Genomic DNA, 12,352 nt, shown 5'->3' with positions numbered 1-12,352 from the left:
TCAATAATCGTCGTCTTTCTGCCTAGTCCTACTTAATTTCATGCCGATGTACATTTCCTTCGTCCATTAAAATTTCTATCACCTTATATCATACAACTCTTTATTTTCATTTCCTATCTTTCTCCCGGATAGATCTCACGTTTGTATGGGAAAATCCGCAATTGCAATGTCGATCTAGCGCTAAGCAGCAGGGACATACTAATAGTAGTCATACATAATAGTCCCTCTAAAATTACAATAAAATGTTCAGATATAGATAGTTTCATCCACAAAGACGCGCCCTACTACTTTCCCTAATCGTTTACAGTGCGTGTGTGCAGCATGATTGCACACGCACACTACGATGGATAGCGTCGGCGAATGAGCTTAGATCAGTCGAGTGCCGGAGTTATATTTTTATGAGTGTAGGCCACTTTATTTCTGCCGCCCCATGTAGGTAGGTTTATGTATGTATGTAGGTTTCTATAATACTTAATAACTTTCCAGTTGTTAGTATTAGGGAAGGCTCTAACGTTAAATAAACGAATGATTTATTAAATCGACTGAGCGATTTCTAAAATCTGCCGCCCCTCAAAGGCTGCCGCCAATAGGCCGCGGCCTATATGGCCTATTTATAAATCAAGGGCTGGATCAGTCCCGTGACACCCTGCAATACCCTTGCTTATAAGTTGGTAGGGCGCGTCTTCGTGGATGAAATAACTTATTTTGTGAGTTACCGAACCTACCCAAACATAACCTGTCAAAATCATTTCTTTATCGCAGTCGAGTAAAAAGTTTGGTTAATTGAAAAGCGACACACACGGCACACACGATTACATCGTAACCCTTTCAAACGCATCCGAATCGCAACTCGCAACTTAATTGGAACCGGGTACCGTTTGATTGAATTAAATCCGAAACGGGACACGTCTCTTTTGATTGACACATTCATCTGCGGCCGTGGGCTGTTTGTGCGAAAACAACGGCATTAGTAAGTCTGTCAGCTGTTTCATTTGTACGTATTGTTGGGGAAATCCGCAATTATACGTTGTGCATTTAGATCGCGTAGTTTTCTAGCGATATTTGTAAGGTAGCAGGTAGATAATGAAATTACCCCTGTTTAGTCGGCCTTGTAAATACAAAACTCGTTTGTAAACGACGCCTTATTTTTTAATTTATGGTAGGATTTGTTTATCTTATATTTATAGTAGGCGTTTGGATATTTTAACCAGGGATCTACTGCAGCTATAAAATCGAATCATTAACGGGTTTGGTGGTGAAACATACGGTGTATTTTGGCGAACCCCCTAATGTGGATACTATAGTCCTTCTTAATTAAAGATGATGTCAGGCGGAAAAAAATTGCTTAACAAGATAAATGCAAAAAGACTTGTACATGTATGACAAACTTACTATATTATATGTATAAATTATAATGTATCTATAGCCACGTCTACTCGCCTTAACTCAAACGTCACACACATAAGACGTACATCCACTTCGTAAGGGATTACTGCGAGATGCTGAGGCCTCATGCATCAGGAGATTACTTGATAACTTGGAGGCGTCCGTCTAATACTGTCCAAGACGTGTGTAGCGCGAAACATACAGTCGGGTTAGTGGATTAGTCATATCATGTAGCGAGTTCGATTCCCTTGTTCGAAAATATATAATGATTTCTGCCCGCAGTTTGCATAAGAAACTAACAATCCAAGATTTTATTATTCGTAAATAAGCGGCGATAGCCCCTGTAATATAGTAAGCCTGTATCACAAACATGTTAAGTGTTATTCATATCGTAACATCTTGGACAAAGAAACATTATATATAAGGATTAATATCTTAAGATTAATTAAGGTAGATTGTCGATTGTTGTGGTACAACTACCCCGCTTTTATGAATGTGTCAGTTAATCTGTGAATAAATGGTGAACGTAACGGATGTATTTTATTTATCGTAAATCGTAATACACACTAGCCCCGTTGAGTGTGGAACGGACAGCCGAGACAAATGTCTGCAGGTTCAAATCCCAAGGCTACTCAATTTCGAATTTTCTAAAATTATGAGTGTATACTTTGTGAATTATCGCTTGCTTTAACGAAGAAGGAAAAACACCCCGAGGAAACCTTGCATATACCTCAGAAGTTCTCTATAGAAATTTTAAGGATGAGTGAAGTCTAACAATCCGCACTAGGTCAGCGTGGTGTACTAAGTCCGAATTCTTCTCACTAGTAGAAGAAGCCCGTAGTCCAGCAGTGGGACAGTATTATTATACAGGGCTGATATTATTATAAAATAAACCAAACTTTATATTTACTTAAACCAAACAACACAAAAAGAAAAACTCACCAACAGCAAAAGATTCAATAGTTATTTACAAGTTATCCAACTCAATGTAGTTAAGATGACGAGCGGTGCAAAAGTTTATTGTGCGGAGATAGTTCCCTACATTGAATTTATTTTAATACGAAGAATGTAAAGCAGAAGTTTCGGTGTTGAGGTTTATTAACTAAGTGCAAGAGCTGCCTTCTGCTTGGAATACCGCAATACAATTGAATTGTATGTACTCACCTCGACTAAGTTCATGATTTCGTACGCTCGATTTCATTGCGTGATAAGAAAAATAACTTTATCAATCTAGTAAAAGACTTTTTAAAAACGTTGTCGGTTGCGTTGTGAAAATAAATTGCAATAATTTTGATATACCTACTTATTAAAGATCTGCCTACAATTAGAGTACCTGGATAATTCAGTATTAATTTAATAATCAAATATAATATTTTGTACAGAAGGTATGTGTATAACTATAGTTTTCGAATCAAAAGAGGAATATATGATGAACATTTCAAATCTTTTCACCAAATTACGGGAAATTAATTCATAGAAATTGTTAGCACACAAAGCCGCAAAAACTATTGTTTCATCCTTGAAGACACTTTAAACAAATTCACCCAGTTGGTTAGCCGCGGTTAGTTCACAATTCGTAATGTGGCCGCAGTTCGGCTTGTTACAACTTTGTAGAACTTTGTTCCTATTAAGCAGAATATTGTCGACGTGACTGACGGTTTCGCTATCTGATATAGATCACAGTTTGTTTCCGTGATTGTTCATTGTTGGTAAATCAGTTTGAGTTACTATCCATACTTCCTTACATATTATAAAATAGTCTTCCGTTTTTCTGTCTGAACACGATGAACTCAAAAACTACTGAAAAGATTTCGGTGAAAATTGGTAGGAAAATATATAGCGGGATATTTATCCCGGAAGAACTCTTTCTCGTAGGCAAAGCCGCGAGCAAAAGCTAATTAACAATGAAGCATAATGCAGGTTGTTATTTAACTTTAGATTTTTTTAATTGAGTTCAAATACTACTGCTTTCAAAGGTAGACTTCTAAATGCGCTATCGGAGTGATAGATCGATTCTATTAAACTGCGTGTAGTCCGACTCTAATTTTCAATGAATCCATGGGCCCTCTGACGCGGATTAACGACTACTGCCTATTGCCACAATAGGCCGTCCATTTTAGCCAATAACGTAGACACGCCCGTTCTGAATGCTCATACAAGTTGCATCCTATCAACTGGGATGCATTTAATATTTCTAAAATAGCGAGATTAGATGCTAATTTTTAATAAAATATTTTAATTGTTTCCCTTACATTTAGTTAGGTTATAATTTACACGATAGTTTTTATGAAACGATTCGAATTTCAACACTCAGTTGAAAGCATCCACTTCGTTCCTAAATAATAATAAAAGTAGGTACTTGATATCGGTTACTTAGGTACGTAAACCGTTCTATCGGCACCGATGAAGCAACGTTCCAATCAACGGACGCGCAAATTGGATTCCGATGTTAAATCCTTCGCTAAGAAATATCGTAAAATAAACGAAGAAGAAAATAGTAGAAGCAATTTATTAAGAAGAACGTATTATTCCCGGCACGTTTGGCTTGCAATTAGCTGCGACGCAGTTCGTTTTGTTGCCACAATAACCGAACTCACTGTAGTCGAGTTAATGCACTAGCCATGTCTAATTCAACGTCAAGTGCTTCCTTAAAGCAATGTTAGGGCATGGTTAATTCAATAAATTGCGCGGCTTCGATTGCGGGTAATGGGTTTGTACTTTATTATCGAATATATTCTAGTTGGCGGGTTAAATACGTACTATCTTTATCAACGGCAGTATTCTCGTATTTTTAAACTGCATCATTAAAGGCTTTAGGAGTTTCAAATCGCAAAAGAAAAATATAAATTGTCTGGTGAATTAAAGATGCAAAAAAAGCTGTTTGAAATATATTTAAGTTTGATAACTTCGCTGTATTTTAAGCACAAAACTGAATGCAACATTGTAAAATTTTACAACTTTAAAAACGCTACCGCCTCTTTCAACCACAGTATAGCACAGAAACGTGTATACTGCCTTATAATAAGCTGTACAACACACAACTTTGCGGCACGAGCATAAAGAACTTACGCCAAGGTTATGAGCTAAGAAAGCTGTATGAAAATGTTATTTTTGCTAACTAACTACTGCAAGTTAGTGGGATGTGGCAAGTTTTAAGCACCGAACATTAATGATCTTTTGATGAATATTCATGGCAGCTGGAAAAGAGTTCTTAGCAACTTTGTACATACAGTGATTTAATGATGCAATATCTTCATATTGCTACATTGTAGAATAAAAAACGAGAATGAATTTAGAAAAAAAACAATTTTCTTTAACGTCATGGGCGCTAAATTAAGAAGTCTTAATTAAATAATCTTCTTGCTTTTTAAACAAGTGCGCTGCAAATTTTTGAATCTTTACTATAGACTATCTATAAAATAAAGAATATTTCACTAGAATTATTTTTAATTCGCGGTTATCGCAAAATGGGTGTCATAGATTAATCTAAATAATACCTTATAGAATAAAAAATATACATATTTTCCTATTCATTTCACGTTGCTCTAATTAACCAATTGTTTTCCATAAATATATCCTGATTTACTTGACCACTGTCACCACTGCGTCCGTAATCAAAAATATGATTATAATATTATTTAAATATAAAAATGAGTTTATTATTTTTAAATATTCAATGAATCATTCAAAAGAAATTAATCAAAATGAATTTATTGTCATTATATTTGTACTTCGCTATGATTACACATCATCATATAAAATGTAGAGGTAATAAAAATCTACGACGGAAACATAATAAAGATTCTCAGTCCTATTTAGCTCAATGGTGTCAGTCTTTCTCTCCAATATTGACGTCTTTTTGTTACGAAAGCCTTGATAGAAATATACCTTCGCAGTATATTTTCATTCCAGACCGATAGGCGCCAAATTTATCTGTGTGTAGGGCACAAATCACATAATACCTAATAGGTATTAAGGTCGTTCTTTTATTAAAATAGGTCTTTGCCTATTAGACCGTCTATACTTATTCTAGCTATGTGTAGGCTGGATTTTTTCTGGTGATTATAAATCTACTACAGCTAAAGTAGGTATATGTATTTTCTGTATTTATAAGTTGCTTGTTCGTTTTTTTGAGAATGAATGAATTTCATATCATTACTTCCTCAATTCAAGTTGGTGGCTAATAGAATTGCACTAATAATACGCAGTGAAGTTATCTTTTAATTTAAAACTTTTATCATAGTTTTTCCGCAGCAAGAGTCTAAATGACTGAGCCTTAGTTGCGTTTACTTTAATTATTTTTGAAATATTATTTATTTAATTAGTTAGACTATTTATAAAAGTTTCTGGCTACATTTGCAATGAAACAAAAAGTAAATACTAGTGGCGAAAGATGAAATTTTCCAAAAGGGAACACGACAAAACTTTTTTTTTTATTTTATTTTTTTATTTTATTATTTGTTTATGGTTTTTGTCCCCAAGAACATACCAACCCCATTGTATCGTACATAAGAGATCACACAGATTGAGAAATAGACATACAACATACATATCTAGATGATGATTGCTAAATCACGACACAACTTATAGGTACTAATATGCATTAATGCTGTCTGCAAATCGTTCTGATGATAATAAGATGCTACATAAGGGAAAAGGAAGCCGGTAGGAATCGGATTGTAAGGTCCCTTCGCCACTGTTAAACACTTTATAATCTACGATGAAACTTCAAAGATTATCCCATTTTTTTTTTTATGAAATTACTATAAATTTTATAGATCCACAAAAAATCCAGAAAATAACTGATCTCTAAGACAAGTTTTACGACATTCACAAGAGAAAATGCTTTCGTATTCCGAAGTAGATACATTAAAATTCCTTTATTGCATTCTGCTTCACCGTAGGTATATTGTATTACTGAAATAATCATAAGTTAATATTCTTTATCCCTGCACTTTATTTGAGTTACGACACTGTAAAAAGAACTTGATTCTATAGACATTTTACGCCAAAATAAAATACAGAGCCATTTTTAAATTAAACCGTTTGACTTGCGTGAAAGATTATTCTCTCACAAGATGTTGAATTTTTCAAGTTGTTGCATGTGGGGAAATGTACAAAGAATTTAAATTTACGTTGTATGCAGTTTTGACAGCCGACTCGCAAATACGTACAAGTTTTCCCTGAGAAAACAGACGTTGCGTTTCCTTTTGCCGATTGGAGAGCAAAATGTAAGCGGAAAAAGTTTAATATTTATGAATCACACATTTAGTACGATGGAATTTTGTAGAGATTGAACAATCAAAGGTACATAAAATACTAATAGGTATCCAGTATCTACTTATCTACTGCTAATAAAAAATGCAACCCGCTAAAAAGATTTCCTTTAGTTTTTCCGATTGGTTTCTACGCGTTATCAAATTTGTTTGAACATTCCAACTTATCAAGTTATTAAAGAACCTTCCTTTTTAATTGTAAGAAAATGGTATTAGAACGTATAAGTAGTTTAATTGTAAAACATCATCTTACACCTATTCAGATGAACGAAATGACATTCAACTTAATCATGCACTAACTGCGTGAATGCTTTATAAGTTCTACGTGTAAAGAATAGCTGTTGGAATTAAATCATTTTAAAAGGCACTCTGAAGCCAAGGAAGTTAACAGCGCAGTTTCAAGACTTACTAGTTGGCATAATGGGGATCATCCATCTTTTTAAGCGGCACATTTATGTTGGGTACAGACTTTGCATCTCACATCGTATTTATGCATTAATCTTTTTTAATGCTATTTTCTGTTACGTCCCCAGTTTTTAAGTACCTGGCCATCTCTTTAATAGTTACAACCGAAAATGTTATATAGAGTGATATTTCTTGAAGATGTTCCGCCCACATAATAATTCCAATTTATGTGCCAGGTTTAGATTAATGACGGTAGTACATGAAATGGAACGCTTAGGAGACTTTGAATAGGTATAGATATTAACCGCCTCGGTTCAAATCTAGATATTAAGAATTTCCTGAGCAATCATTATCATCAGCCACAGGAAGTCAATAAAAAACATAGGCCTCCTCTAAAAATATTATACCTTACTACTTAGTGATGGAGACGAAAAAGGAATATGACGCCAAAGTTTATGTGTTTTTTATATAATTATTCATGTCAATCCCAATAAGCACTTAAAATAGACCGTCTATGATAGACGAGTGAGAGCAATAATCGACGTACGTTCGATTTATCTTTCTCTCTGTTTTTGATTATTTTCACTTGACACCTGGATAGGAAAACTCAATCATTTCTCATGATTATTTCTCCATATCTTGTAAAATATGAACTCAACTTTAGTAAGAGGAGAACGGGTAAGATACCCATGTATTACATCTATATAACTGCAGAGAAGAATGTTTAAAAATTGGATTTAGACAAAGATTATTCAACTCTAAAGAAATCTTTCGATACAAAAATACGAACTTATAGACGTTTTATGCTTGCAATGCAAACTTTGTTTGGAAGTATAGGTAAAACTGGAATGCACGTTAAGGTCTTAACTTACAAACTTTAAGCGTTATATTTATATATCTACTTAGTTTCAATATAGCTACAGAAATGTATAAAAAAAAAAATGATTTATTTTATCTACTTTAAAAAGTACCATATATCGGCCTATATTATAAGTTTTTCAACGAAAATGTCAATGTCAAACATAAACGTCAAAGTCAGCCGTTTTGTCAACAGTGTCATGCGTAAGGACATGATTTCTCATGTTGTGCAATTTATATCTCTGTAAAACGTAATAACATTCACCTTTTATATTGATAAACATCATCTATATATATATTTACACAATTACACAAAGTTGCAAACAAGTGCCTGATAGGATATCAAGATGCGGCTCGTGGATTCGCCGAAACTTTTACAACTTCAAAACAAACCTTCGAATATCCGCAATATTTGCATCGTGGCCCACGTGGACCATGGGAAGACTACGCTGGCAGACTCCCTGATATCGAGTAATGGCATCATATCGCAGAGAATGTCTGGGAAACTGCGTTATATGGATAGTAGGCCAGACGAACAACAGCGAGGTATTACAATGAAAAGCAGTAGTATCTCGCTGTACCATGCTGCTAACGAGCAAGAATATCTGGTAAACTTGATCGATTCCTTGGCCACATTGATTTTTCGAGTGAAGTGTCCACTGCAGTTAGGTTATGTGATGGTGCAATTGTTGTGGTAAGTTTTGCAGACATGATTCATAGATATTATTCATGGTGTCATTTTCCTAACATTATAGAACAGCTGTTAGATTTTCCTATCTCAATATCATAACTTAATAGTTATTTGTCTAATATAATTTTTTATAATAATTCTTATTGGAATTTGGAGCCGAGCACTAATTAGTTCTTAAAGTAAAAGTAGTAAAAATGATATTTTGCAATATATACAATTGATTATAACAGCATTAAAGAAGTTCAAGTATTTATGATTAAAGAAAGTAATTTTGAAACAAGAAATATACATTTTATGTCTTAATGTTTCACAACTTCTATTGTTAGTAGTTTTATACTATTGTTATTTATTGTAACATTAATTTCTTCAAATAATGCTACATATCAACAGTCTAGACCTGTCCTGGTCATCCTGGTAAATCTACAAAATGTTTCAAACATATGTTTCAATTGTAAACAATGTTAGATTGAAGCGCTTTGGAAGGATATTAACAATAAATAAGTTTAATATAAATGATCTTAAAACATACATTGCTTATTAATTAAAATCTTAACCGTTCTTGTAATAGAGATCTATTTTCCACTCTCTGATTGTTAATAATACTGAGCATGTATAAATAATATATTAATATTGCGATACAGGTGCAACATTGTGTAATAAAGGGTTAATACTAACGTGACCAGACGTCCCGTTTTGAACGGGACCGTCCCTTTTTTCGGTAATCTGTCCCGGTGTCCCCAAAAAAAGCTTGGGGACACAATATTGTCCCGTTTTTCGAAACCGTGCCAAAATTTAAGAGCCGACCGGGCTGCTACTTGATTAGAATGCCTACAAATCTTTTCTCTAATGAATAAAATGTGGACATCTGAAAAAACTCAGTTACAGATTCCAGTTCTGAAAACGATAATGACAATATATAAAAAAAAGCTCTAATAAAACAAATTTGTTCTTCAGACAAATATAAATAAAACTGAACATTTGTATCTTACATAATATTTTTAATTTATAATTATCTAATAATACAATCCTATCTTATTTTAATAATATTAGAAATACAAAGGTTTGTAAAAAAGTTTGGATGTTTTGTATATTTGTCAGACGTTTGTATTTTTGTCAGAAGTAAACGCAGAAAAAACTGAATGGTTTTGTATAAAATTTTGTATTTAGATTAGGTTTTGCTTCTTAATTTTATATTTATAGTTGTTCGGTAAAACGCGATTTTCCGAGTTTTCATACGTGCAACGCTCGGCCGCTGAAGTACAAATTTTCTAATAAGCGTGTGTTATTTTTTTTCCATTGTTTTTTTTTATGTTTGTCGTAAAATAAACCGATGTCCCGTTTTGAGACGAAAAATAAATGGTCACGTTAGTTAATACACATTTTTATTTAATTTCAGGTAGATGTGGTGGAAGGTGTATGTCCACAAACAAGACTTGTACTGAAACAAGCATACTTGGAAAATATAAAGGCTGTTTTAGTGTTGAATAAAATTGACCGTCTTATTGTGGAGATGCAGTTAACACCTCTGGACGCGTATGTGCATTTGACTCAAGTTTTGGAACAAGTTAATGCTGTCATGGGTGAATTGTTTGCCACAGAAGTATTTGAGAATGAAGAAACTACTATCGGAAAACAGGTATGTAATATAATACAGTGTTGATATTATTATATATTATATATAATAATATCAACACTGTTTTATATACTAGCTCGCTGATGGGCCCGGATCTCCCTCACTACTGCCAGGATTTAGGCCGTAGCACCATGCTCGCCTAGTGCAGATTGACAAACTTCACATACCGTCAAAATTCTCACACAGAAATTTTCAGATATGCAGGTTGCCTCTCAATGTTTTACTTTACCATTAAGCAAGCGATAATTTGTAGAGAATACACACATCATTTTTAGAAAAGTCAGAGGTGCACGCCCATGGGTTTTGATCCTTGTACATTTGTCACATCAGATTGTTCCACTTCCAACAAAGCTATTACAGTTATTTATCTAAATAAAAATAAGCTAAATAAATATAAGCACCTATTTTTACTAGGAATCAGGAATCATCTTCTAATCATTAACATGTTATTTCCACAACATTTTTTCTAATCATTCCGTATCTGCATTATTTATTATTTTGTCAATACATTTGTAAAGTATTTTTTATGTTACACATAGTTTTTCTGTTATAGCAAGAGAAAGAAAAGCTCAACAAAGAAGATAATAATTTCTATGATTGGACATCTGCATTGGAAGATGCTGATGACTCTCACCTATACTTCTCACCTGAACAAGGAAATGTTGTGTTTGCCAGTGCCGTTGATGGATGGGGTTTCACAGTGCACACATTTGCAAAATTATTCTCTGACAAACTGGGTAAGTTTGTTTATTTGTAACTGTTCATAAAAATTTATTTGGCATTTTCAGTAAGGTGAAGAAAATATAAAATGTATAAAGCACTGTGCCCTTTTCTTTCACTTTACATTTTTAAAAATATTAGTTGAAATACAGTAATATTTCATAACTAATTTGTGAAATTGACTAAGAGCCAAGGGACAATTTAAATAAGAAAAAAAGATTTTTTTTTTTTATTTTCAGGTGTTAAAGAAGAATTGTTAAGCAAAGTGCTATGGGGCGATTTCTACTTAAATACCAAAACCAAACGTTTTATGAAAGGTGCACAAGAGAAAGCTAAGAAGCCACTTTTTGTTCAAGTTGTGCTAGATAACTTATGGAATGTTTATGAAACCATTGTAATGAGGAATGAAAAGGAAAAAGTGCCAGTTATTTGTGAAAAACTTGGTGTCAAGTTAACAACAAGAGATCTAAGGCATACAGATTCGCGAGTCCAACTGCAATCTTTAATGGTTCAATGGCTTCCTTTATCATACACTGTACTTAACATGGTATGCAAGAAACTTCCGTCCCCTAAAGAATTAATTCCTGAAAAAGTAGAAAGGCTAATGTGCTCAAGGATACGCGACTTCGATTCATACTTACCAGAGACACAGAAATTAAAGGAGGACTTTTTGGCGTGTGATAGTAATGAAGACAGACCTCTAATAATTTTCATATCAAAAATGTTTAGTGTTGATAAAAGCATGTTACCAGAAAACAAACCGAAAGCATTAACTCCGGAAGAAATGGCATTGAGGAGAGAAAGAGCGAGACTTTTAAGAGAAGAGAGAAAAAATAATGCAAATGATGAAATAGTTCCTATGGATGAAAAGAAAGAACCAGAAAGCAGTGAAATTATTGAAGATGAAAAAGAAAAAGATGTAGATCAGCCGGCATTTATAGCATTTGCTAGAATATTTAGTGGTAAAGTGCGGAAAGGAGATAAAGTTTATGTGTTGGGACCAAAACATGATCCTTCTAAAGTGCTTAACATAAAAGACATTGCTATAGATAGTAACAAAAAATTAAAAGATTTACACAATGATGAACATGTTACTTGTACAGAGTTAGTTTTCTTTATATTCTCTGAAAATGTAATTAATGTCATGAATACCTTATTTATTTAAGCTTTACCTTTCAGAATCAAATCACTGTATATTCTTATGGGAAGAGAATTAGAAGAAATAGAGGAAGCAATTGCTGGGAATATAATAGGTAAGTTAACTCCTTGTAAAATATCTATATATTTACTTATAACTATTTATTTGTAGAACTGTAGTGATTAAATATTTTAATATTGTGTGGTTTATATTTACATGTTCCATAACATTATATTGTAACATCA

At 33.4% G+C, this 12,352-nt stretch overlaps 1 protein-coding gene across 1 annotated transcript in view; it reads left to right on the top strand.

The window, feature by feature from the left end:
• Positions 1–8,111: 8,111 nt before the first annotated feature.
• The window catches only part of LOC115446317 (elongation factor-like GTPase 1), a 131,937-nt gene continuing 127,696 nt past the window's right edge, over positions 8,112–12,352 (top strand). The window contains 6 exon segments of the mRNA XM_030172927.2: positions 8,112–8,549; positions 8,552–8,619; positions 10,013–10,252; positions 10,803–10,986; positions 11,209–12,073; positions 12,149–12,222. Coding sequence (XP_030028787.2) covers positions 8,273–8,549; positions 8,552–8,619; positions 10,013–10,252; positions 10,803–10,986; positions 11,209–12,073; positions 12,149–12,222 — 1,708 coding nt within the window. The 5' untranslated portion in view covers positions 8,112–8,272.

This window comes from Manduca sexta, chromosome 8, assembly GCF_014839805.1.
Source record: "Manduca sexta isolate Smith_Timp_Sample1 chromosome 8, JHU_Msex_v1.0, whole genome shotgun sequence".
Classification (NCBI taxonomy): Eukaryota; Metazoa; Arthropoda; class Insecta; order Lepidoptera; family Sphingidae; genus Manduca; species Manduca sexta.
The sequence above is the reverse complement of the archived record's forward strand: the minus strand, read 5'-3'. Positions and strand labels throughout refer to the sequence as shown.